At 38.4% G+C, this 23,757-nt stretch overlaps 1 protein-coding gene across 1 annotated transcript in view; it reads left to right on the forward strand.

Annotated features, from left to right (window-relative positions):
- Myrfl (myelin regulatory factor like) overlaps positions 1-23,757 on the forward strand; it is a 103,386-nt gene that overhangs the window by 33,863 nt on the left and 45,766 nt on the right. The window contains exons 6-11 of the mRNA XM_074084878.1: positions 4,255-4,405; positions 7,535-7,730; positions 10,036-10,112; positions 11,368-11,478; positions 13,380-13,470; positions 22,955-23,155. Coding sequence (XP_073940979.1) covers positions 4,255-4,405; positions 7,535-7,730; positions 10,036-10,112; positions 11,368-11,478; positions 13,380-13,470; positions 22,955-23,155 — 827 coding nt within the window. The remainder of the gene's footprint in view (positions 1-4,254; positions 4,406-7,534; positions 7,731-10,035; positions 10,113-11,367; positions 11,479-13,379; positions 13,471-22,954; positions 23,156-23,757) is intronic.

The following is a 23,757-nucleotide window of genomic DNA, read 5'->3' on the forward strand; positions in this document are numbered from 1 at the left end:
TCCAGACAAAGCATTGATTTTTTTTCACCATCTTCAAAAAAAGCCCTGGGAGAATAACTGAAATGTCCCAACAGATAGGAACCCCTAAATCCCTTTGTTTAAGTCCTAGTTAAAGGTCACTGAAAAGCTGACTAAAGATAATTGTTTCCAGACAACTGTTCAAGAATGAAAATAAGCAGGTTCCTAGGGCCAAGGGTTGGGGGGAGGTGGAGACAAAAAGCAAAGACTTAGTTAATCCAAGTGCCATGTTTTCATTATAGTTTTAGTATACATTTTCTGGTGGAGATCTTATATTTGATGTTGCAAAGGCCAGAAGCTTTTACAGAGTTCTATGGTAAGAGCACATTGGTAGAGGTAGAATGAGCTCACACTGGCCTTATAGGCAGGAGTAGGATGGCTAATTTTTTTTCAGAGAGAAGATAGTCTAAATCAGTCAAGGTGACTTTGTCAGTGACTTTCTTCAGTGGGCAGTTGTCATTGGGTGGGGGTCCAAGACCTCATTTGTAGAACATGAAATGTAGAGTTACTGGATTGGTATGAGCAGATATAAAATCTTGCTCAGAGAGAAAGTGGCTGGCGGGCAGACTTCCGGCCCTACCTGCCATGGCCATACACTCCTTGGAGGCTTCAATCCTTGCATATTTTGAGCCTCAAATATGAAAGGGGTTTCCAGCCCTGGAGCCAGAACCTTTGGCCCACAGTAAGGGGTGCACAAGCTGAGCATGCTGTCAGAGTCAGGAGACATGCGTGTCTTGTCTCTCCAGTAACAGTTGTCTCAGGGCATTACTTTCTTGGTTATCAAATGTACAATTCTAGTTTTGACTTCACTCATCTCTGAGATTTTTTTTAAGGAAAAATAGACAATATATTTTGAAAAGCATTCCAATGCAAGCTATCAACTTTTTTCAGAGGTTGGAACTTGGGCTTTGCTGCCCCCATTCTTCTACTTCTCTCTATGTTGGATTTTCTCAGAAATCCTTAGACAGCATGAAGGGAAGAGGAAGGCTTGAACCTTAGCTCTTTTCACTTAATAGCTCTGACACTGGGCAAGTTATATCAGGTCTCTGAACCTCAGTTTCCACTTTTGTTAATGAGATTAGGAATCCTTGCATTATAACCACTTTAGAAATGTTTGGTGGCATCTCCTTGAGCATATCCTACTACCCAGTGATGCCACATCTAGGAACAGGCCTAACAGAAATGTGCACACACACAGGAATGTTCATCACAGCATTATTCATTATATCCATACACTGAAACTATCTCCAATGGCTGTCAATGGTAGATTCAGCTGGCCCATTTATACAAAGGAGTATGATACAGAGGACTGCCATTTGCAAAATAATGGATGAATCTCATAAATATAACATCAGACAGCAGAAGCTAACATGTCATCTTCCATTTCTATAAACTCTTCTGTGCTGCTAGATTTCAGGATAGTGGTCAGTTTTAGGTAGGAGAAGGTAATTATTGGAAGGGGGCATGTAGAGGGCTGAAAATGTCCCGTTGCTTGATCTAATGGTAGTTACATAGTAAGGTTCATTTTATAAAGAAGTATGAAATTGCATGCTCATGACCTGTGTATTTTTCTTCATGTAAAGTATATTTTAATAAGGAAAGTTTATTGATTAAAAAGTATTCTCACCTTGTAGGTATCATAAGAGTTAACTAAATGCTATGAGAGGTGTTTGGGACAGTGTCTGGAGTACAGAAAGCACTCAGAATACTTGACTTATTATTATCATTATTGTTTTTTTTTTTTGAGACAGAGTGTCACTATGCAAATCAGGCTGGCCTCAAACTCCTAATCCTCCTGACTCTGCCTCCCAAGTGTTGGAATTACAGGCATGTGACATCATGTCTGACTCTATTATTATTATTACTATTATTAACTTATTTTTAAATTCCAGCATTGGGTTCGGGCTTGTGCCTGGAATTTCAGAGTAGGCTTGTAGTCCCTAGGGTCTTACCAACAAGCAGCAACTAGGGAAGCATTGGCTATGGCACTCCTGTTGGAGTGGCTGCTCCAATACCTATGTTACTGTGATGGGAAAGAGCAGGAAATGCCTTTATCCTTGAGGACCGTGACAATGCCCTTGCATCCCTCTTCACTCTCTCCACCAGTGTCTGAAGGAGTCAAGATGGCCTTTGGCTGTGCATTTGGGCACTGACCTTGCTACCATGCTTGAGTAGGAAAAGGTTTAGCCAGTCTTCTGTCAGGCACACCTGATAGTTACTTCACATCAGTTAGAATTACATGGAGGCCAAGAACAGAAGTATTTCCCAAGGCTTCTTAGGAATAATTGAGTCACCTAGCTGAAACAAGTACAGTCAGTATTGATGGTGTCACTAACAATACCTCAGGCAGCATTGCTAAAATGCTTACTGGTGGCAGACACTGGGCTACATGCTTGACAGACATTACCTCATTGAATCCTTTAGCAGCCCTCGGTTTTAGCATAAGGTTATTCCCATTTTGCAAGTGAGGAAACTGAGGCTCAGCGAGCTTAAATCATTTCCTAAGCATATTTAGCCAATAGGTGTGGATCAAACTGATCCTTCCTTGACCCTCTGTCCCTTGTAGGAGAGAGGAAGGAAAGAAGGAAGAACTATCTTCTGCTTTCTTAGAATTTGATGGAAGTGGAACTATAGATGGGTTTTGTTCTTGTTTTTGGGCCAGGTAGCTTTTGGAGGAGTGAGGGCATGAGCAGTCATTGTATTGCCCACCTGCTGTGTTCTTAGATGGGAAACAGTTTTTCAGAATTTTAAATCTCTCTAACATGGGTGTTTTATAAAAACCAGAAAATAACTTGTTTTGCTTAGATGAAAAAGAAAAATACATTTCCTGTGACATTTGGGATCAAAAGCAACTTGAAGCTCTATTGATTTTATGAAGTCCTCAATAGGAATGTAAGAAACAAAAGTGGATGAGTAAAAGAAAACCTAGCCCTTTACTCCTGCATTTACTTCAAGCTCCAGCTAAGTGGCACATTCTGTAGAAGCTAATACCCTGTTTCTGTGTTATTGCTGACAGTCTGCACCTGATCTAACCCACGCCCACTATTTCTTTTTCACTCCTGATGCCAGGCTTGAGTGACGATAGGCTGTTAGAAGAAAAGGGAAACAGAAACAATAATAATAGCATTTTACATAAAAATTGTCTGGGGTTGAATTGTACAGTTTGAGACGCATACTCAAATTAAGACAGACAACTTGCAAGGATTATGCAAAAGTAGTGTTTGTTCATGTGAAATTGCTGTTACTTGACTATTTTTGACATATGAAAGTGGCAGTTCATATAGTCAATACTGCATACTAACAAGAGCTGCTCTGTCTTGGTTTTAACTTCTGAAAGTGCTTTCACTTCTATTATCTTATTCTCTCTGCTTATGTCATGCTGCAAGATGAACAGCACACGTGTCTTTCATTTTTATTTTGCAGCTGAGGGAAGTTGGATTATAAGTGAATAAGTAATTCAGCTAAGTTCAAAAAGCTTATTGGAGCCATAAAGACCTGTAATGTTAGGACAGATTATTTACAATTACCAAAAAAAATAAAAAGCAGGAAAAAAATCCCCAGAATCCTCAAAATAAGTCCCCTAAACAAAACACTCACCTCATCAAATCCAGGAATCTGTTGGCTCCTATAACACAAGAGTTTAGGATTGTACCCAGAACTCAAATCACATCAGGAATAGGAGTCCTTTGTTTTCAACTCTGTTTCCTACTGGTTTTTCCCTCATGTCCTCAAATGGTGACAGAAGCTCTTGGGAATTCATTCCCAGGTTTTCAAATTTCATGGAAAAGAGAGAGCATTTTGGAACCCACATTTCCTGAATGCTGAGATCCACTCTACTTGGATTGATCTAGTCCACTCAGCCACCCCTGATTGGAGTACTAAATGCTGTACTTTGGTTGATCAAACCTGGATTAACTACCTTCCTGGAGCTGGCCAGACTACATGGACTGGAAATTAAGAGAAACTATGCAGGGATTAGGGTAGGAAGACATTGGGGATGGAATTTCCCACAAGTGTCTACCAACTTTCCCCCCTCCACTTAGAGATCACTGACCCCACACTTTTCTTCTTATAGATGTGGACACAGGCCAGGAGCATGCCTCCTGCCTTCCAGAACTTGATATGTTCCGTAGTCACTCTGCATACACGTGGTCTGCTCATTAGCTACACGCAGCTATCTGTGAATCTCTAAAGTCAGTCTGGTAGGAAGAATCTAACCTACCTATTTCTTTTCAGTGACAAGTAGGAGTCATAACAGTGATGTACAGGACAATGACAGCAAGGGACAGAACGGGATGCCTGTGGACCAGTGCTCTCTTGCTCTGAAGTGGCAGCCATACTACAGTGTTCCTTGGCATAGCTTATTAAACAGTCATTACGAAAAACTGTAAGTGGTCTTAGCAATACTGGGGTAGACTGGAGACTGGGTAGAGGGAAGGCAGTGTTAATTCTTGGGACTAAGTGCAAGTATTTGGGCTTTGATGCCACCCCTAGTCAGATGGGGTGGGCCAATGAGAAAATGTCTGTCTTACATCTTGTGGTTTGCATGCTAACTAATGAATAGTTGGGACATGGGTTTCTGGCCTTCAGGAACCCAGACTTATAATTCTAACTCATTATAATTTACCCACTAAATGCTGTCAGGAGAGGAAATCTTTCTGGGATCATATGCTCAGTTTAAACTAAAAGCTGGAGAATGGAGCTTTCCCAAATCACTAACGTTAATCCAGCAGAAAATTTACAATACCATAGAATACTTTGGGGGTTGCATTAAATTGCCAATGACCACCCCTAACTTCAACCCTGTGACTAAGTATTATTAAGTTCATTGTCGACATACTCTGTTTTGAATATTTAACCTGCAACCATTATATTCAATCATAAATCACACACATTGTATGAAATAAAATCATATAAATTATCCTAAACTGGAAAACTTTCATCCTATTTTTATGACATTGCAGTTTTAAAAATAAATGTGGATTCATGAATTATTGATCTTAAATGTCCTTTAAACCTTCCTAAGACTTCTATAGTTTTCTTAGGTTAAAAATGCCTTCTTGAAACACTAAAAAAAAAAAAAAAAAAAAAAAAATCAGTGGTCAAAGAATTAGATTTTCAAGTAATAAGTATAATATAAAATAAGAAATATTGGGCAATTCAAATATTGCAAATCTTATCAGTAGGACTTTTATGTTGAATGGACCAGAAGGAAGAAATATTTTTCTTTAAAAAAATTTAGGGAGTTAAACAGACTCTGGGAGCTTAACAGGAGGCAAAAGGAAGTGAACTGCTAATTGTATCATTGAAATGTCACAACTTTGTTATTGTGTGTAATCAGAAAATGAAATAAAGGATCTCTAGGTCTTGGTTTTGAGACTTAGCTTTCATTTGATTATCTTTGGGGGAGCATCCAATGTTCTATCTAAAGTATGAGTACCAAGGTATGAAACTCTCACACACATTTTAGTTAAAACCTTTCATGCTTTTCTGTCTCTATGCATCTGAGTTGATCAAATTTTTTGAGGTAAGAGTTACAGCTCTTCTTTCATGAAGGGATTTTTAAAAATGCTTATTTTAAAAGTCTATCTCTGGTCTGTTGATCTGGGAAAAAACCGAGAACACAGGTGATATCAACTCAAAGTTATAAAGGCAGATTTATTTTGAATATTTAGCCATAATTCACTTTTTTTAAGTAAAAGAGGAAGGCATATATGATAACAACCAGGCTCTCCTAATTTCATGATTCACATCATTGAGATAGAAAATCACTTATTTTTTCACAGATAATGTTTAATTTGTTCAAAATATTGTTTTCCTAGATTATGGAAAAACAAGTTAGGGCTTAAAAATTTATTAAAATTTTTTTCTGAATGATATTTCCAAGTTGTGTTATAAAAAAGCTCTTAAAAATCCAATTTAGTTTACTTTATGCTCATTTTTGATGTCAAAAGCAGAATTGCCTTTTTTAGGTGAGTAGATTTCTATAATCAGATTGGCAGTATGATTCTTATTGGTTGATTCAGTTTCTTCTTAGAGCTGTTCTGAAGTTTCAACTAATGCTCATAAGAATGTGAGCTGTAAGCCTCACATTCTTTCAGAGCTTTTGATAGGGAAGCTTAGAACATCGCAAAAAATATTCTTATTTTTTTCCCTCAACCAGTCTTAATATTAGTAAAATTGATACAAGTCTATCCATCCCTAGCTTTTAGATGAACAATTAGCAGATTAATTATAGAAACCTGAGTCAATATAAAGTTTCCAGATAGCATAAGATATGTAGTCTTTACCAAATTCTTTGTCTAGTGGATTTTCCCTTTGCTGCTGGCAGGCACTATGATTGTGAAGCTTTGACTGATAAGCTACTGGAAGGTAATCAATGACCTAATGACCTAATCCACTGGGGAGGTGCTTATCTTGCAAAGAACATGGAAACTCTTTTCCTAAGAGACCTATTAATAGTTTCTATGTTGTTCATGATAATGGCAGCCATCCACACTGAGAGCCCAGGTGACAAAGATCTGCACATAGTACAGCAGTGAGTACAGCCCTCCTCCATTTGTAGTTCTAAAGAGCCTTCTTTCCTGAAAGGTTGAGGAGAGAATCCTTATTTAGGAACCTTGAGGAATTAAAAGTCATGTTCCCTATGTACAGCATATATAGGAAAAACTCATTAGTTTCCAACTTTTATATTCTCTACTTAATAATGTTATGCAGTTAACGTTTTCTTAATAAAAACATTTTAGAAGTATTAATAGTTTAAGTATTTTATTAAACATGTTATACACAAAGCATTGCTATTGGAAATAGCAGTGATAAAACAAGTAGAGCAAAAGTCTGAATTGTCACCCCATCACCATGTCATACCTTTCTGCAGAAGATATCTCCATAGTAGGTTTTCAGTGCTGCTACCAAATTGGGAGGATAAAAAGAAAATGATCACACTCTAGGGGAAATAGCTTTATAATTAGTAGAACGACTGGCTGTGGTTAATTTGTTTTAAAATTATTCCTGGTAATTCAGACCAGTCCACTTTTCCATATGACCACCAAATGAGCTGAACATTCATTCATCTAAATGGCTATTTAAGTATGGCATTGCTGGTGATATTTAGAGACTTTTTTTAAAGAAAAAAAGAGATTATTCTATCCTAGATACTTCTAAGTTATGTGGTCACTTCAGCTTCTAGCTTACATCTTGTTACTGTATTATAAAGTCAAATTAAAATTTAAGAAGAAGAAAGAGGAAAGGCAGTCTCAGGAAACAAAGCTTCCATTTGGCAAAAATTGTATTTCTTCTTTGTGAGAAAATAAAAATCTGGGAGATAGCCAGCTATGTTTTGAAATATCATTTTTATTTCCTCAGTAAAAATTTTTTAAAAATCAATTGATTTAATACAGCAAAAGGCATGCTCCACAATATAGTTTCTTGAAATGTTTATACGATTGAAATTGCCAGTCAAAGAAAATGTGTAGAAAATATTTGTGAAATTGGTTTCCTGATCCTCTTTTCATAGACCTGATGTGGACTATCGAGTTGTGACAGACAAAGGATTTAATTTCTCACCAGCAGATGAAGCTTTTGTTTGCCAAAAGAAGAACCATTTTCAGATAACCATCCACATCCAAGTTTGGGGAAGTCCAAAATTTGTTAAAACTCAAGTGGGCCTAAAGCCAATAGAAATGTTTTACTTGAAAGCTTTTGGAATTAAGGTAAATCTTTTATTTAGTTCAATTGAATTCAGTCAACATTTTATTAAGTGTTCCAATTGTCTATTCCAATTTCAAAACTTAGTGACTTCAAATAATAACAGTAATTTATTTGGACCACAAATACGTAACTGGGTCAGGACTTGGCTATCACAACTCATCTCTGTTCCATAGTCATCTGGTGGAGCAGATCATCTGGACGATTTCCAAGATGGCTCACTCACATGCCTGACATGCTTGAGCTGGTCATCGCTGGGAGCTCAGATGTGACTATAGTTAGGAGGCCTTAACTCTTCTCCATGTGGACCTTTTGAGGGATAGCTTGTGCTTCCTCTCAGAATGGTACATGGGTTATAAGAATAAGAGTTCCAATACACAAGCTGTGAAAGCTGCTACTTTCTGTAGACTGAGCTCAGAACCTGGCACAGTATCAGTTCAAACTGTAACATAAATCTTCTTTTACTAAATTTATTCTTAATTATTTTATTCCAATGGATACCAGCGCATTTTCATGTGGAGTTTTTACCACATTTTCAAAGAGGTCTCTGACTTCAAAAGTCCAAAGAACCATTAATTTAGGCAATATCCCTTTTCTGTAGTTTAGAGAAGGGAAACTGAGGACTAATGATGTTACACAATTTATCCAATGCAGTAAACGATAGAGCTGGGTGTAGAACATATGTAGTGTGACTTCTGAGAGGTCAAAAAACATTTATTGCATGGCACGTGCCTAAAATCCCAGCTGCTCAGGAGGCAGAGGCAGGAGGATTGCAAGTTCAAGGCCAACCCTGGCAAAGTGAGCAAAAACCTACCTCAAACCTAAAGAAACAAAAGGGCTGGTGCATAGCTTAAGTGGTAGAGCACTTGCCTAGCAAGCACAGACCCTGGGTTCAATCCCCAGTACAGCAGAAAAAGAAAGAAGTATTTATTAAATTATCATCACAGCAAGCGCTTTAGGGGACAAGTGTCCATGACCTACATATTTCGGTTTGATGGTTAGCCTGGGTTTAGGTATGAAATCTTCTAAAACAGGGCCAGGTGGCTGGACACATTAACCACTTTTGTTTCCAATTGAGGTCTTAAAACAAAACAAACAATAAAAACAAATAAATACAAACAATAAGCAGATAAGCAACAGCAATTAATCCTACTTTTCTGAATATGGAAGTAATGGGATTCCATTATAAATATTTGGTACACAATGAAAATGCAAGGGACCTACCATTTGATAACCTGATTTTTTCCAATTATCAAAATTAATCTCCTATTGCTAATATTATATTGTGAAGATACATGGCATTATTAAGGACCTCATAAAATGTTGTTTGCAAAGATGCTATTGTTTTCCATTGTATAGATGCATAATAGTAATTACTGTGTTATTGCAAGTTTCATTTATTTCCACTATGCAGTTGTATAGTTGGTAATAAAATTGTGTTGAACATCTGTGTATACCTATTTTTGCAAGAGGATGAATTCCAAAAGGGAATATACACTACAAAGATGTGACAACTCTTAAAACTCTTGATATAGGCTGCTTGATTGCTTTCCACAAAGATTGCTCCAATGTGCATAACCACAAGCAGAATACAGGACTAATCCCACTATGCCTTGCCACTATTCATAGAATAACAAGAAGAATATAGATCAGGTGCCAAGTGAATGTCATTTCCTATGTTTTACTTGTTTATATTCTATATTATTGTTTCCTTATATTAGAATGTAAGCTCCCCTAGAGCATGGATTTTTGTTAATTTTGTTCATTTAAAAAAATTATTAACATATATAAATTATATAGATTAGTGGGATTCACTGTGATATTCTATATGTGCATACATTGTCCACTGGTCACAAGTTTGTTCACATCTTATCTCAAATGCTTAGTGCCATGCCTGGTGAACAGCAGGTCCTCAGTAAGCATTCATTGAACAAATGGATACATGAATGACTCCGTGCATGCATCCTTTGAGCTGCCTTGCTCTTGCTTTCTACTCCTGATGTTTCAGTCATCTACTAGCCCACTCTATTCACTGCTTACCTGAGACACTCTGTTGTCTTGTGTTTTCATCTTTATTTCATCCTGTATTTAATTTTGAAGGTATTTATCTCTTTTCTCATCAATAGCACTCTGTTTTTAGACAAGGGCAATTGTTTTGTATATCTTTTCAGGAATTTGCACCTCCTGCCCAGAGCCTAGCATGGTGCTATGGAAAAATATCTTAGTACCTGGCCATTCTCTACTACTGAACAACTTTATTAATAGATAAATTTATTAAGTAAGTAATTTAATTTTTGTTGTCTCGTACAGGCAGAAGCCACCAATCAAATAATTGCTATTGAACAATCCCAGGCAGATAGAAGCAAAAAGATTTTCAATCCTGTTAAGTAAGAACTTCTTTTTGGAATTCCTTGGTGAATAATTTGGGAAGAAAGTTTATCATCTAATTTATTTTGCTTGTTTAAAATGAAACCCACTGTTGAATCTAAATTAGTAATAGTATGTTAATATTATGAAACACATTTATTAAAAAAATAAAGTTGGTAAATACTTTGAAGATTGAAGCCATTGTAAAAAATTCTTTTTCTTTTTTTGGCAATAACAGGGGTTGAACTCAGAGCCTTGACCTTGCTAGGCAGGTGCTCTACCATTTGAGCCATGCCCCCAGCCCATAAAAATGTTCTTTTTGGAAAGATCCATTTTAAAAACATCATCCTTTTTTATAATCCTTTATTACTAACAACCTTACAATAATTTTGGTTCATTAATATAGATTATAACTAGATCTTTCTTTTAATATTTCATTTAAATTAGCACAATGCTGATTGAATAAATCAGCACAATGCTGATTGAATAAATTTTAAGGTTCTAGCTCTCTGCTGTGCATACAATTCATTTTTTTCTTCTTTTTTAAGGTTACATTGATAGAAAGGTAGCACAACTGGTAGTATCCATAGCAGTATTGTAGTCCAAAGTTAGAGTCCTCTCTCTAGAATGGCACGGAGTGGGATTTACTCTGGCTCCTTTGGCTGGGATGCAATTGAAACATCTCAGATCCTCAGTCAATCCCATTTGGTCTTGGAGGAAGGCGGTTCTACATTCTGGACAGACTAACTTGTACAAACTACTTGTGCAGCAAGGCACTGAACAAATACAGTACTCAACTTGCCTGGTGTATTTGTTTCTCACTTGTCTGGGCAGGCTGTGCATGACCTTCCTTTGGAGAAAGCTGCTTCCCATCTAGGCAGGAGAGGACATGTACATGAAGGAGAAGGCCAGGTACTCACAAAGAACCCAGAGAAGTTGCTTGTGAGGAGATGCGTATTGTAGTAACAGTGGCAGCAGCACAGATGAAAGGTGTCTTTTCTCCCCACTGTGGAGATAACAGAACTCATCTGTGGCATACAGAACACAAGGGCCCTATGAGTCAGAACTTTGGGAGGAGCTTCTGCTCAGTGAGTATTTCTTATCTCTTGAGAGTCATTCCTTATTCTTCCCTGTTGGCCACTCCTGCCCATGCTGTGGATGGTTGACTAACAAGTGACTAGAATAGTTGAGAATTTGAGAGTCTAAGCGTGGATTAGATATGATCAAGAACTCTGTTCTCTTACAGTCTCTTGGTATTTCTGCTGTTTGTCTTAGAATTGACCTACTGGCTGACCAGGTCACCAAAGTAACACTGGGACGATTACACTTCAGTGAAACCACAGCAAACAACATGAGAAAGAAGGGAAAACCAAATCCTGACCAGAGGTACTGGGTACTGTGAACACAGGGTGGTCAGACAGCTCATCCAACCAGGAAGTGGCCTCTGGGGCACCTCTGATCCTCCTCCTGTCCCTACCAGTTGGCAGTCTGGATCTCCTTAAGCCACTTTACTCCCCTCTCTGACTCTTTTAATTTGTTAATGTGTTTCATTTACCTATAGATGTCTTTCTTCTCCCATCCTCACTCTCAGCAATACCCATTCTCCTGCTCAGCCTTGATTCCCAACATGGTTCTCTAGAGTGACCATATGCTCATGTCTCATTGCCATCTTAGGTAATGACTGACCTGTGTGCTGGTCCTGAAGCTGAACCATAACCTTCTGATTAGAAAAGAAAAGAAATTTGCCTCATAATTTAGCTCTGTAGTTCTCAAAGTGTAGTCCCAGGACTAGTAGGGACCTGGATGCTTGTTAGAAAGGCATGGTCTCAGGCCTCACTAAAGACCTACTGAACTAAAACTTCAAGAACTGGGGCTTAACAATTTGTATTTTAACAAGCCTTCCAGATAATTCTGATTCATGCTCCCACTGGGTTTAGAACACAAGTTTTAGTGTTGGGAAAAATGGAGTTTGAACACTTGATATGCTAGGCTTATAACTTAACCTCTCTGAGACTCATTTACTATCATTAAAATGGGTACAAAAACAATATCTTATTCCAATAAGGTTGTTTTGGGTCCTAATAATGTAGGAAAAGTACTTATCCCAGTGCGTGGCACATTTTGAGTCCAAGATGGTAGTTGGTAACAATAACGATAGCAATTATTGCTATTACTGATTTATTAGGTAGAGGAGAGAACCTTGATCTCTAGATATTGGAGAGCCTAGAGTTCTACTGTAATGGAGACCCTAGGAATTAGCAACCCTGTGGACGATGACATGCTGGACTGAAAATAGCCAGCCCAAGAGCTATTGGGCCAAGAGACTCATCTCTCAGAAGAAAGATAATCTTCTGGTACCCACACATGGGCTCTACAGCTATATAACTATATGCACATTTCCAGTGGACAAAGTAGAGACAGAATGAGAATTTCAAAACTGTAAATAAATTATTTTTTATATACACAAACACACTATGTCATTTTCCCTTAATGTAGACCCAGAGCCAGGGCTACTGGCCAGGAACTCCAGTAATACTCCAGGGGAAGTTGGTAAAATTTTTCATGCAGTTTTTAAGGCAAAACCTCTCTGATAGAGATAGTTTTTATTTTGACTTTCAAAAAAATAGTCTAATCTTAAAATTGTTACTCTTAAAATTGACGGTATATATGAAGAAGCTATTAAAATAACAATGATGAGAGATGCCTTGGGAACACTTGGAGGGAGGTTCAGGTCTTGGGCTAAAGTCAAGACCTGCGGATGTTGAAGGTACAATGTACATGGGCCAGAGCAGGTCGGGGTGGGAAGGAGCCAGTGTGGTGGGCAAACCCTGCTGAGTGCCCCTCTTTTAAAGCCAAGGGCACAGGGCTTGGATAGTTCTGGGCACAGAGACCTCTGGTGGCTTCCTGTTGTGTTTGTGAGTGATGTCATACTAAGAGCCCAGAAATGCAGCTGGGTGAGGCATGGCTGCGTCAGCACAGGTGGGCCCAGTTTAGGCCCCCAGAAGGTCTCTCCACTGGGGCACTGCTTTCCTGTTGCTCTGGGGCCTGCAAAACACCTCATAAACACCTTCAACTGGGCAAAGGGTGCCACATCAATAGCAATTCAATCAATTGCTCTCCCTTTTCTCTGGGGGTGCAACTGACAGCAGAAGGGACAAGGCAATCTTTGAATGAGCAAACTCGTCTAGGTAAGTGCACCGTTAATTAACTATTGGGTAGTATTTGACTTCACAAATTAAGTCTCTGCTCCCTGATGTGTTGGCATTGGTTTGCTGTTTCTGAATTAGATACTTCATGTTGGTGGTTGGACTGTATGCTGCTAACCAAGACCAGTTCTATCTGTTGTCTGCCCACATCTCTGAAAGGATCATTGTAAGGGTAAGTTCACTTTTCTGATTCCTCTAGATCCCATGTGCTTTTCCCCCCATGGGAAGAATTTGAATTTTCAGTAACATACTTAAAGTATGATGATGACAATGATGGCAATAGTAGAAACTATTATTTTAATTTTTAAACAGTGGTTCTCAACCAAGAGAAATTTTGTCCCTCAAGAGTCAGGTGGCAATATCGGGACACATTTTTGGTTGTCACAACTGATACCTAGTGGCTAAGAAACTAGGGATGCTGCTCAACACCTTCCAATGAACAGGACAACCTCCTCACAAAGTTTTATTCCTCCTGATATGTTGGTGGTGCTGAGGTTCAGAAATCCTTATTTTCACTTAGTGTTCTAGGCACTGAGGTGGACAACCTATACATGACATCATTTTACATGGCTAGACATTTTCCTTATATTCTTTACAGCCAGAGGAACTGAAGCTCAAGAGGTTAAATAACTATCCATGATCACACAGCTTGTAAATGACTGAGCCTGGATTACAAGCCAGATCTCTCTGACCTGAAACCCACAGAGTGGGGAAAGTGCCAGAAGGCTTTCCACACCCTAACGTGACTGGTGACCCCACGACATGTGGATTATTACCTAGCACCTAGGAGTGGTTCAGCACATTGGTTGAATGGTCGCAGCTGTGTATGGGAGTCTTGGCAGGCACAAAAACATAAAGCTGCCGGCATCTGCAGCTGCAGCTGTGTGAGTCCAGGCTGGCCACCTCTGAGATTCCAGAGGCATGAGGTAACACCTCCTAACAGCTCTGGGAGGGGCTGTATCATCACAGGACTTTGAAGTGATGCAGGGAGAACAGGTAGACTCCAACAGGGAAAACCATTCACCATGGGCGTGTGCACTGCCTGTTGGCAGCGTCTAACCATAGGCCCTAGGAAAAGATCTGCCTACTTGAAGATGAGGCTTTTCTCCTTGCCTGCCTCAAACAGTTCTGAAACAAAGTCCCTCTGTAATTCTTTTAGTCAATTAAAAATAATAAGCCAGCTATTAGTGGAAACCCTTCAATTACCTCTCCAAATTTTACTGGAGGTGAAGCAATGATAGATAGGTAAAATAGTTGAGTCCACTCAGATATCCCGGGGATGGGGGGGGTGAGGGGAAATGGGGGGACAGGCCACACATGCCCTGGGCTGTTTCTGTGGAACCTGACAAACCTGAGGCAAATGTAGTTTCTCTAAGACAAAGACAGGCAGGGCCCAGTCCATTGGCCACAAGCCAATCACTGAGGTACCTGTCCATCCCTTACAGGGTCATTGCTGTCTTGGACATATCACTTGATGTAATCTGGGATTGTTTTGCTGTGCTAACAAATCGGATTTAAAATGAAGTCTGGAGAACTGGGCTGCTTACTGTTTCTGATTTCTCTTTAGAAGGAATGAAGACAGGCAATGCCATTCTTTTCCAAGTTAGCATAGACTAGATCTCATGAAAGTGCTGTCCTGAGCTGTGTAACCCATGCTTGAGTCAGACAGTCTGGTAGTCATCTGCATACTTTGAATAATTTACCTGGCAACAAGGTTTCTCTATTTGCTGCTGGCAGCTCCTGCCCAGCTAGCTATGCTTGGCTGCTACTAAGTCCACACAACAGCAAGGAGAGGGAGGGAACTTGGCTCTCCAAGTCTGTTATCTAAAAACTGACTGTTAATTGGCACCTCTTCATATCCAAAGCATGGTGGTAATTAACTAGCTCATATGATGACTTTGAGAAGTTGAAAGTTTCTATAATTTGTATTTAGTAAGAATAGGAAAAGCATTAAATTACAGTTGGCATAGATTGGGTGTCATATTGTTCACTAAATTTTCATTTAAAAAAGATTGTATTCCAGAGTTTATATCTTTCTCCTAGGTTTTATTTTTGATTAAAGAGGTTATCCTATTCTGTAAGTGTGCTGGACAACACGAAGGTAACCTTAAAAACAATGAGAAGAATAATGATTCAACTTAAACCCTTCATACTCGCAACTCATAACATCTTATTGATATTATTTCATTCAAACACCAAAACACAGAAGTAAAAATGAATGTACTTTTCTGTCTATAGCTATTTAACATTATACCAACCAAGAAAAAGAAAACCTGAACTTTAAAAATGGCATCATTGTTCAAGTCAGTGAGTTTCAGACATGTTTACAGAATATGTTTCCTGTCCCTTATATTCCAGAAATCCAAGATCTAAAATATGCAATAGATCAAATGGACCTAGTAGATGTCTACAGAACATTTCATCCAACCTCTACACAATATACATTCTTCTCAGCAGCCCATGGAACCTTCTCCAAAATAGATCATATCCTAGGGCACAAAGCAAGCCTCAGCAAATATAAGAAAATACAAATAATACCATGCATACTATCTGACCACAATGCAGTAAAAGTAGAACTCAACAACAAAAGTAAAGACAAAAAACATGCAAACAGCTGGAAACTAAATAACTCATTACTTAATGAAGAATGGATCATCGATGCAATAAAAGAGGAAATCAAAAAGTTCCTGGAAGTCAATGAAAATGAAAACACAACCTATCGGAACCTATGGGACACAGCTAAGGCAGTCTTGAGAGGAAAGTTTATAGCCATGAGTGCATATATTAAAAAGATTGAAAGATCCCAAATCAATGACCTAATGATACATCTCAAACTCCTAGAAAAACAAGAACAAGCAAATCCCAAAACAAATAGAAGGAGAGAAATAATAAAAATAAGAGCTGAAATCAACGAAATAGAAACCAAAAAAACCATACAAAGAATTAATGAAACAAAAAGTTGGTTCTTTGAAAAAATAAACAAGATCCATAGACCTCTGGCAAACCTGACTAAAATGAGGAGAGAAAAAACCCAAATTAGTAGAATTAGGAATGCAAAAAGGGAGATAACAACAAACACCATGGAAGTCCAGGAGATCATCAGAGACTACTTTGAGAATCTATATTCAAATAAATTTGAAAATCTAAAAGAAATGCACAGATTTCTAGATACATATGATCATCCAAAACTGAACCAAGAGGAAATTAATCACCTGAATAGACCTATAACACAAAATGAAATTGAAGCAGCAATCAAGAGCCTCCCCAAAAAGAAAAGTCCAGGACCTGATGGATTCTCTGCTGAATTCTATCAGACCTTTAAAGAAGAACTGATACCAACCCTCCTTAAACTGTTCCACGAAATAGAAAGGGAAGGAAACCTGCCAAACACATTTTATGAAGCCAGTATTACACTTATCCCAAAACCAGGCAAAGACACCTCCAAAAAGGAGAACTATAGGCCAATCTCCTTAATGAACATTGATGCAAAAATCCTCAACAAAATAATGGCAAACCGAATTCAGCAACACATCAAAAAGATTATTCACCACGACCAAGTAGACTTCATCCCAGGGATGCAGGGGTGGTTCAACATATGAAAATCAATAAACATAATAAACCACATTAACAGAAGCAAAGACAAAAACCACTTGATCATCTCAATAGATGCAGAAAAAGCCTTTGATAAGATCCAACATCATTTCATGATAAAAGCTCTAAGAAAACTAGGAATAGAAGGAAAGTTCCTCAACATTATAAAAGCTATATATGACAAACCTACAGCCAGCATTATACTTAATGGAGAAAAACTAAAACCATTCCCTCTAAAATCAGGAACCAGACAAGGATGCCCACTATCTCCACTCCTATTCAACATAGTACTGGAATTCCTAGCCAGAGCAATTAGGCAAGAAGAAGGAATAAAAGGAATACAAATAGGTAAAGAAACTGTCAAAATATCCCTATTTGCAGACGACAAGATCCTATACCTTAAAGACCCAAAAAACTCTACTCAGAAGCTTCTAGACATCATCAATAGCTATAGCAAGGTAGCAGGATATAAAATCAACATAGAAAAATCATTAGCATTTCTATACACTAACAATGAGCAAACGGAAAAAGAATGTATGAAAACAATTCCATTTACAATAGCCTCAAAAAAAATCAAATACCTAGGTGTAAACCTAACAAAAGATGTGAAAGACCTCTACAAGGAAAACTATACACTTCTGAAGAAAGAGATTGAGGAAGACTATAGAAAGTGGAGAGATCTCCCATGCTCATGGATTGGTAGAATCAACATAGTAAAAATGTCGATACTCCCCAAAGTAATCTACATGTTTAATGCAATTCCCATCAAAATTCCAATGACATTCATTAAAGAGATTGAAAAATCTACCATTAAATTTATATGGAAACACAAGAGGCCACGAATAGCCAAGGCAATACTCAGTCAAAAGAACAATGCAGTAGGTATCACAATACCTGACTTCAAACTATATTACAAAGCAATAACAATAAAAACAGCATGGTACTGGCATAAAAACAGACATGAAGACCAGTGGAACAGAATAGAAGATCCAGATATGAAGCCACACAACTATAAGCAACTTATCTTTGACAAAGGATTTAAAAATATACGATGGAGAAATAGCAGCCTCTTCAACAAAAACTGCTGGGAAAACTGGTTAGCAGTCTGCAAAAAACTGAAACTAGATCCATGTATATCACCCTATACCAAGATTAACTCAAAATGGATCAAGGATCTTAGTATCAGACCCCAAACTCTTAAGTTGATACAGGAAAGAGTAGGAAATACTCTAGAGTTAGTAGGTATAGGTAAGAACTTTCTCAATGAAACCCCAGCAGCACAGCAACTAAGAGATAGCATAGATAAATGGGACCTCATAAAGCTAAAGCTTCTGTTCATCAAAAGAAATGGTCTCTAAACTGAAGAGAACACCCACAGAATGGGAGAAAATATTTGCCAACTATACATCAGACAAAGGACTGATAACCAGAATATACAGGGAACTTAAAAAACTAAATTCTCCCAAAACTAATGAACCAATAAAGAAATGGGCAAGTGAACTAAACAGAACTTTCTCAAAAGAAGAAATTCAAATGGCCAGAAAACACATGAAAAAATGCTCACCATCTCTAGCAATAAAGGAAATGCAAATTAAAACCACGCTAAGATTCCACCTCGCCCCTGTTAGAATAGCCATCATCAGCAACACCACCAACAACAGGTGTTGGCGAGGATGCGGGGAAAAAGGAACCCTCTTACACTGTTGGTGGGAATGTAGACTAGTACAACCACTCTGGAAAAAAATTTGGAGGCTACTTAAAAAGCTGGACATCGACCTACTGTTTGATCCAGCAATACCACTCTTGGGGATATACCCAAAAGACTGTTACTCCAGAGGCACCTGCACATCCATGTTTATTGTGGCACTATTCACAATAGCCAAGTTATGGAAACAGCCACGATGCCCCACCACTGACGAATGGATTAAGAAAATGTGGTATCTATACACAATGGAATTTTATGCAGCCATGAAGAAGAACGAAATGTTATCATTCGCTGGTAAATGGATGGAATTGGAGAACATCATTCTGAGTGAGGTTAGCCTGGCCCAAAAGACCAAAAATCGTATGTTCTCCCTCATATGTGGACATTAGATCAAGGGCAAACACAACAAGGGGATTGGACTATGAGCACATGATAAAAGCGAGAGCACACAAGGAAGGGGTGAGGATAGGTAAGACACCTAAAAAACTAGCTAGCATTTGTTGCCCTTAACGCAGAGAAACTAAAGCAGATACCTTAAAGCAACTGAGGCCAATAGGAAAAGGGGAACAGGAACTAGAGAAAAGGTTAGATCAAAAAGAATTAACCTAGAAGGTAACTCCCATGCACAGGAAATCAATGTGAGTCAACTCCCTGTATAGCTATCCTTATCTCAACCAGCAAAAACCCTTGTTCCTTCCTATTATTGCTTATACTCTCTCTTCAACAAAATTAGAAATAAGGGCAAAATAGTTTCTGCTGGGTATTGAGGGGGGAGCGGGAGGGTGCAGAGTGGGTGGTAAGGGAGGGGGTGGGGGCAGGGGGGAGAAATGAACCAAGCCTTGTATGCACATATGAATAATAAAAGAAAAATGAAAAAAAAAATGAACAAATTATCACATTTCTTTCCCAGAAGAATAGAAATGGCCATATCCCTAAGAATTCCCCCTATACTTCTCTGCAAACCATATTGAGGCTGGAAACCAGCTCCCAAGGAAGACAATAGACACAATGAATCCATAAGGAAGCAAGGGATGGGGATAGGGCATCCTGGATAATAGCTCATTTTCACTGACTCTTACCTAGTTCTGACCACAAACCTACCTTCTCATTTTCAGCACACACACACACACACACACACACACACACACACCCCTCTTCTAGAGGTCAGATGAATTTTTATTTACCCAAAGGAATCTGTTTGTGGAGTAATGTATGTCTCTTTCACCCTGTAATTGGAACTTAATAGAGCTTTCTATCAACTATGAAAGGGGCAAGTTGTGACCAGCAGTGTATTGCATAGAAAAGTAGTTCTAGAGCCATGTGTGATGTCACATGCTCATAATCCTAGCACTTGGGAGATTGAGGCAAGAGGCTCTTGAGTTTAAGGCCAGCTAGAGCTACATAGGGAGAGACCTTATCTCAAAAAAAATTCTCAAACTGTGTCATGAATAAGAATTCCCTGGAGAGCTTGTACAGACATAGACACCTGGGTCTACTCCCAGAGTTTTTTGACTTAATAGGTCAAGGATGCCTGGGACTGTAGTTCTAACAAGTTCCTGGCAGACCCTGATGTGTCCAAATGTAGACTCCACTTGGAATAGCACTGGTGGGGGGCACCTCCAGGTCCATCCCATTTTTGCAACTCTTTCAAAAAGTAAAAAAATGGACTTCTTAAGAGGTGTCTTTTCATGTCAAGCTCTCTCACTAAGTTCTTTGGCTGTGCTTTAGAATCACAAACAATGGTAAAGGAAAGAAATGCTAGCTTTTCTTAGAGTAGGTCTCAAATTACTACTGATGCTGTTTCCTGTGTAAGCACCTGCAGGGGGCACCCTTTACATTGCATTCTTCCTGAATAGAGTCCCGGTATTGTGCAGCCCTGCAGGTGTGTTGCCGAGGAGAGTACAAGAAGTGTTTAATCAGGTTAAACAGTGATTACTGTGTCCAGTAGAGCATGTTAAGGATGAATTTGGGACTATTCATCCTAATTTTTGCAAATTATTCATCCACACATGATTTCAGTTAATCCCATAATAACCATCTGAGACAGGTAAAGAAGATATAATTGTCTTTATTCTTTAGAGAAGAACACTGGTACAGAAAGATTAATGAAGGCCCTAACATCACATAGATATTTGGTAACATAACTTAGGCTTGAATGTTTAGATCTTCTCGAAATATATGAGGCTATGAAACAAACAATAAAAGTATTTTAGAAACTTTAATGAATCACTTTGTTGGGCCACATATGACTATAAACTCATAATTCTGGAAAAAGGTGGTCTATTATAATTTGTTTGTGTATTCCAGGAGAAGGGAAATAAGTTCATAGATCTTATAATAATATGTCTTATTTCTGATGAGGACCCCTGCCTACAGGTTATATATTTAGATCATTGTGGATAGGTGTCCCTTTTCAAAATAATTTGAATATATTTTAGAGATTTGAGTTTTCATCTAATGACGGCCAAGTGAGAATGTTGCAATTGTTCCAAATAACTAAATCTACTTATATCTGTTGTTCCAATATCAAGTTACCAATATCATAATAATTGTCCCAAAACACACTAATGACAACAAAGAAATCCATCACTGTCCTATTTTGTTTCCTTGAAGTGGCTTATTATAATCAGCATAGAGCAAAATACATTAGCATTTTCTGTATTACATCTTTGTATTTAGTTGATTGCTCACCATGAAAGAATTCGAGTCAAAGCCAGTTTGCCATTCACATCCAGCTCTTTGTTCAGGTGACTTCTTTAACTGCTTTTGTCTATCAAGAGTCAAAGGTGAAGTCTAAGTGGCTCACGGTTGAGACAGGTGGAAATGAAATAGGAAGTTGAAGACACCTAAAACTTCTTCAAGTGAAACTAAACTAAGAACTAAGCCTTGTGGCTTCTTTTAGTTATATTTCAATGTGTAACGCATGCATATGACAAAACATTCAAACAATACCAGGAGAGTATATAGAGAACAATATATTTCCCTCCATCCAGTGTCTTGATCTCCCAATCTCTACCCTTAAGGAAGCCGTTGCGATTGGCTTCTAAGTAGTGTTCAGAGAGAACCTGTGTAATTCAGGTGCTGTGCTTACAATGTTTAGCCACTAGAAAGGCAAAAGTGAACTCAATGTATTAATGCTGACTTTTTAGATGTTCGGGTTTCCAACTCTGTCTAAATCTGTGACAGCCTGCCTCCGACACACAAAAATCACGTTTAGAAGAATATGTCATAATTTTGGGGTGAATTCAACTATGATATATTTGATATATTGTAAGAATATACATATTTGTAAATGCCACAATATACCCCCACCCAGCACAACAATAAAAAAAAGAAGAAAAAAAATTGGTATTTAAATACAGGTATTTAGGAATTTAAAATTTTCAGAAAAAAGAATATATCATCATTTTAAAAGCAAATTAATTTTATGAGGATTTTGAGTTCCTTACTTAAAGATATTTGAAAATATATTCAGAAGTTACAGGGAAACAGGAAGGAAGGAAAGCAGTACATTGGAAAATTCTTTGGCAAAGGATTTTATTTAAGAGTAAAATCTCCAGAACTTCAGCTAGCCCAATAGTTTGTGAAGACTGCAAAGGCTACTTCTAAGCAACACTATGAAATAGGGAAACTTCATCATCATTACTTCATCATCAGAGTAAGTATAGTTCTAGCTCTAGAACTTATGAATTATGTGTTCTCTAGCAATTTATTATCTTTTCAGAGTATTAGTATCAATAAAATGAAGAAAATAGATCCATCTTAGAATTGCAGTGTAGATTAGCGCACAAAATATAGCTATTATCTTCCCTTCAGTACCATCTGTGTTTAGGGAATAGTTGAGGTACATTAAATATATTTGTATTATCATTTGCTTGTCAAGTGAATGTGGAATTACAAATATGAATGCTTTGAAACTATAAGGGGCTAGATAAATGCAAGGTATTTTTTTATTTATCTGAGCTTTAAAAAACATTCAAATTTCTGATGTAAAGTTCTGAATTAAATTATTATTATTATTTCTCCTGAAAAGAGAGTCATTTTTAGTTTTCTTTTCCTTCTTTATCATCCACTGGGTATAATTGATCACATGCTCAATTCCAGAAAAATGCAACAAAGATAGGGTGTCCCAAACCACAGCCTACAGAGCTCGTGCTGTTACAGGTAGAGTGGTTAGAGATGCCTCCCTGGCTCTCCTGGGGCTCCAGAGTTATTCAGACACAGCAGAATGCCCCACTTAGAGTAGGAATCTTATGTGAAAGACTTAGATAACATTCTGTTTTCCTTTGTTCTGAACACTAACGATTATCAATTTCTGCTACTGTAACTTCAATTGTAATATATTTATGTATTTTTCCAGGCCTCTAACCCTGGACAGTTTGAAAATGACAGTGATGCATTATGGCAGCGAGGACAAGTTCCAGAATCTGTTGTCTGTCATGGGCGAGTAGGAATAAACACAGATGCCCCAGACGAAGCCCTGGTTGTCTGTGGCAACATGAAAGTGATGGGGACAATCATGCATCCTTCTGACAGCCGGGTAAAGCAGAATATCCAGGAGGTGAGCTCAGGGGCAGGCCAAGGAATCCTCCTCTGACATCTCAGTCAGGTGTGCTGGGCCCTCCTGGCTTCTGGCATGCCTTGGGTGGGGCCTGTTTCCACCCAAAATATTGCTTTAAACATGATGACTGTTGGAACCATTGGGTGTTTCTGCTGAAACTGTAAAAGGCGAAAGATTTATACGATATGAAGAGAAACCAGAGTGTTCTGCTGAAACTGTAAAGCAGTTCTTAACTCAGAGACTGGATTTACCGGACAGGAGTAGTAAGCAGAGGCAGCTGTCCTTGATTGCACACACACAGCAGGTCTCAGGGTTATTTTTCCACAGGCCATTGCCCCTCCTGCCATGCTTGTCAACTCCCAGAGCCTGCCTTTTCCTCTCCAGGTCCTTCTCCCTTCTGAGAACTGCCTCAGTCCAGCTGCTGATTGTACTTATCCTGGATCTCTCCAGGCTCTTCTTCCCAGAGTCCCTAGCACGGGATCTGCAGGCCATTGTCTTCCCCATGAGTTATCTTTGAGGAGCTCTAAGATCATCTTTGTGGAACTCCCCATCCTCAGCAGTTACTGACCTGGGGATCTGGGTGGAGACCTTCCCCTTTATGA

The sequence above is a fragment of the Castor canadensis genome, chromosome 8, assembly GCF_047511655.1.
Source record: "Castor canadensis chromosome 8, mCasCan1.hap1v2, whole genome shotgun sequence".
Lineage (NCBI taxonomy): Eukaryota > Metazoa > Chordata > Mammalia > Rodentia > Castoridae > Castor > Castor canadensis.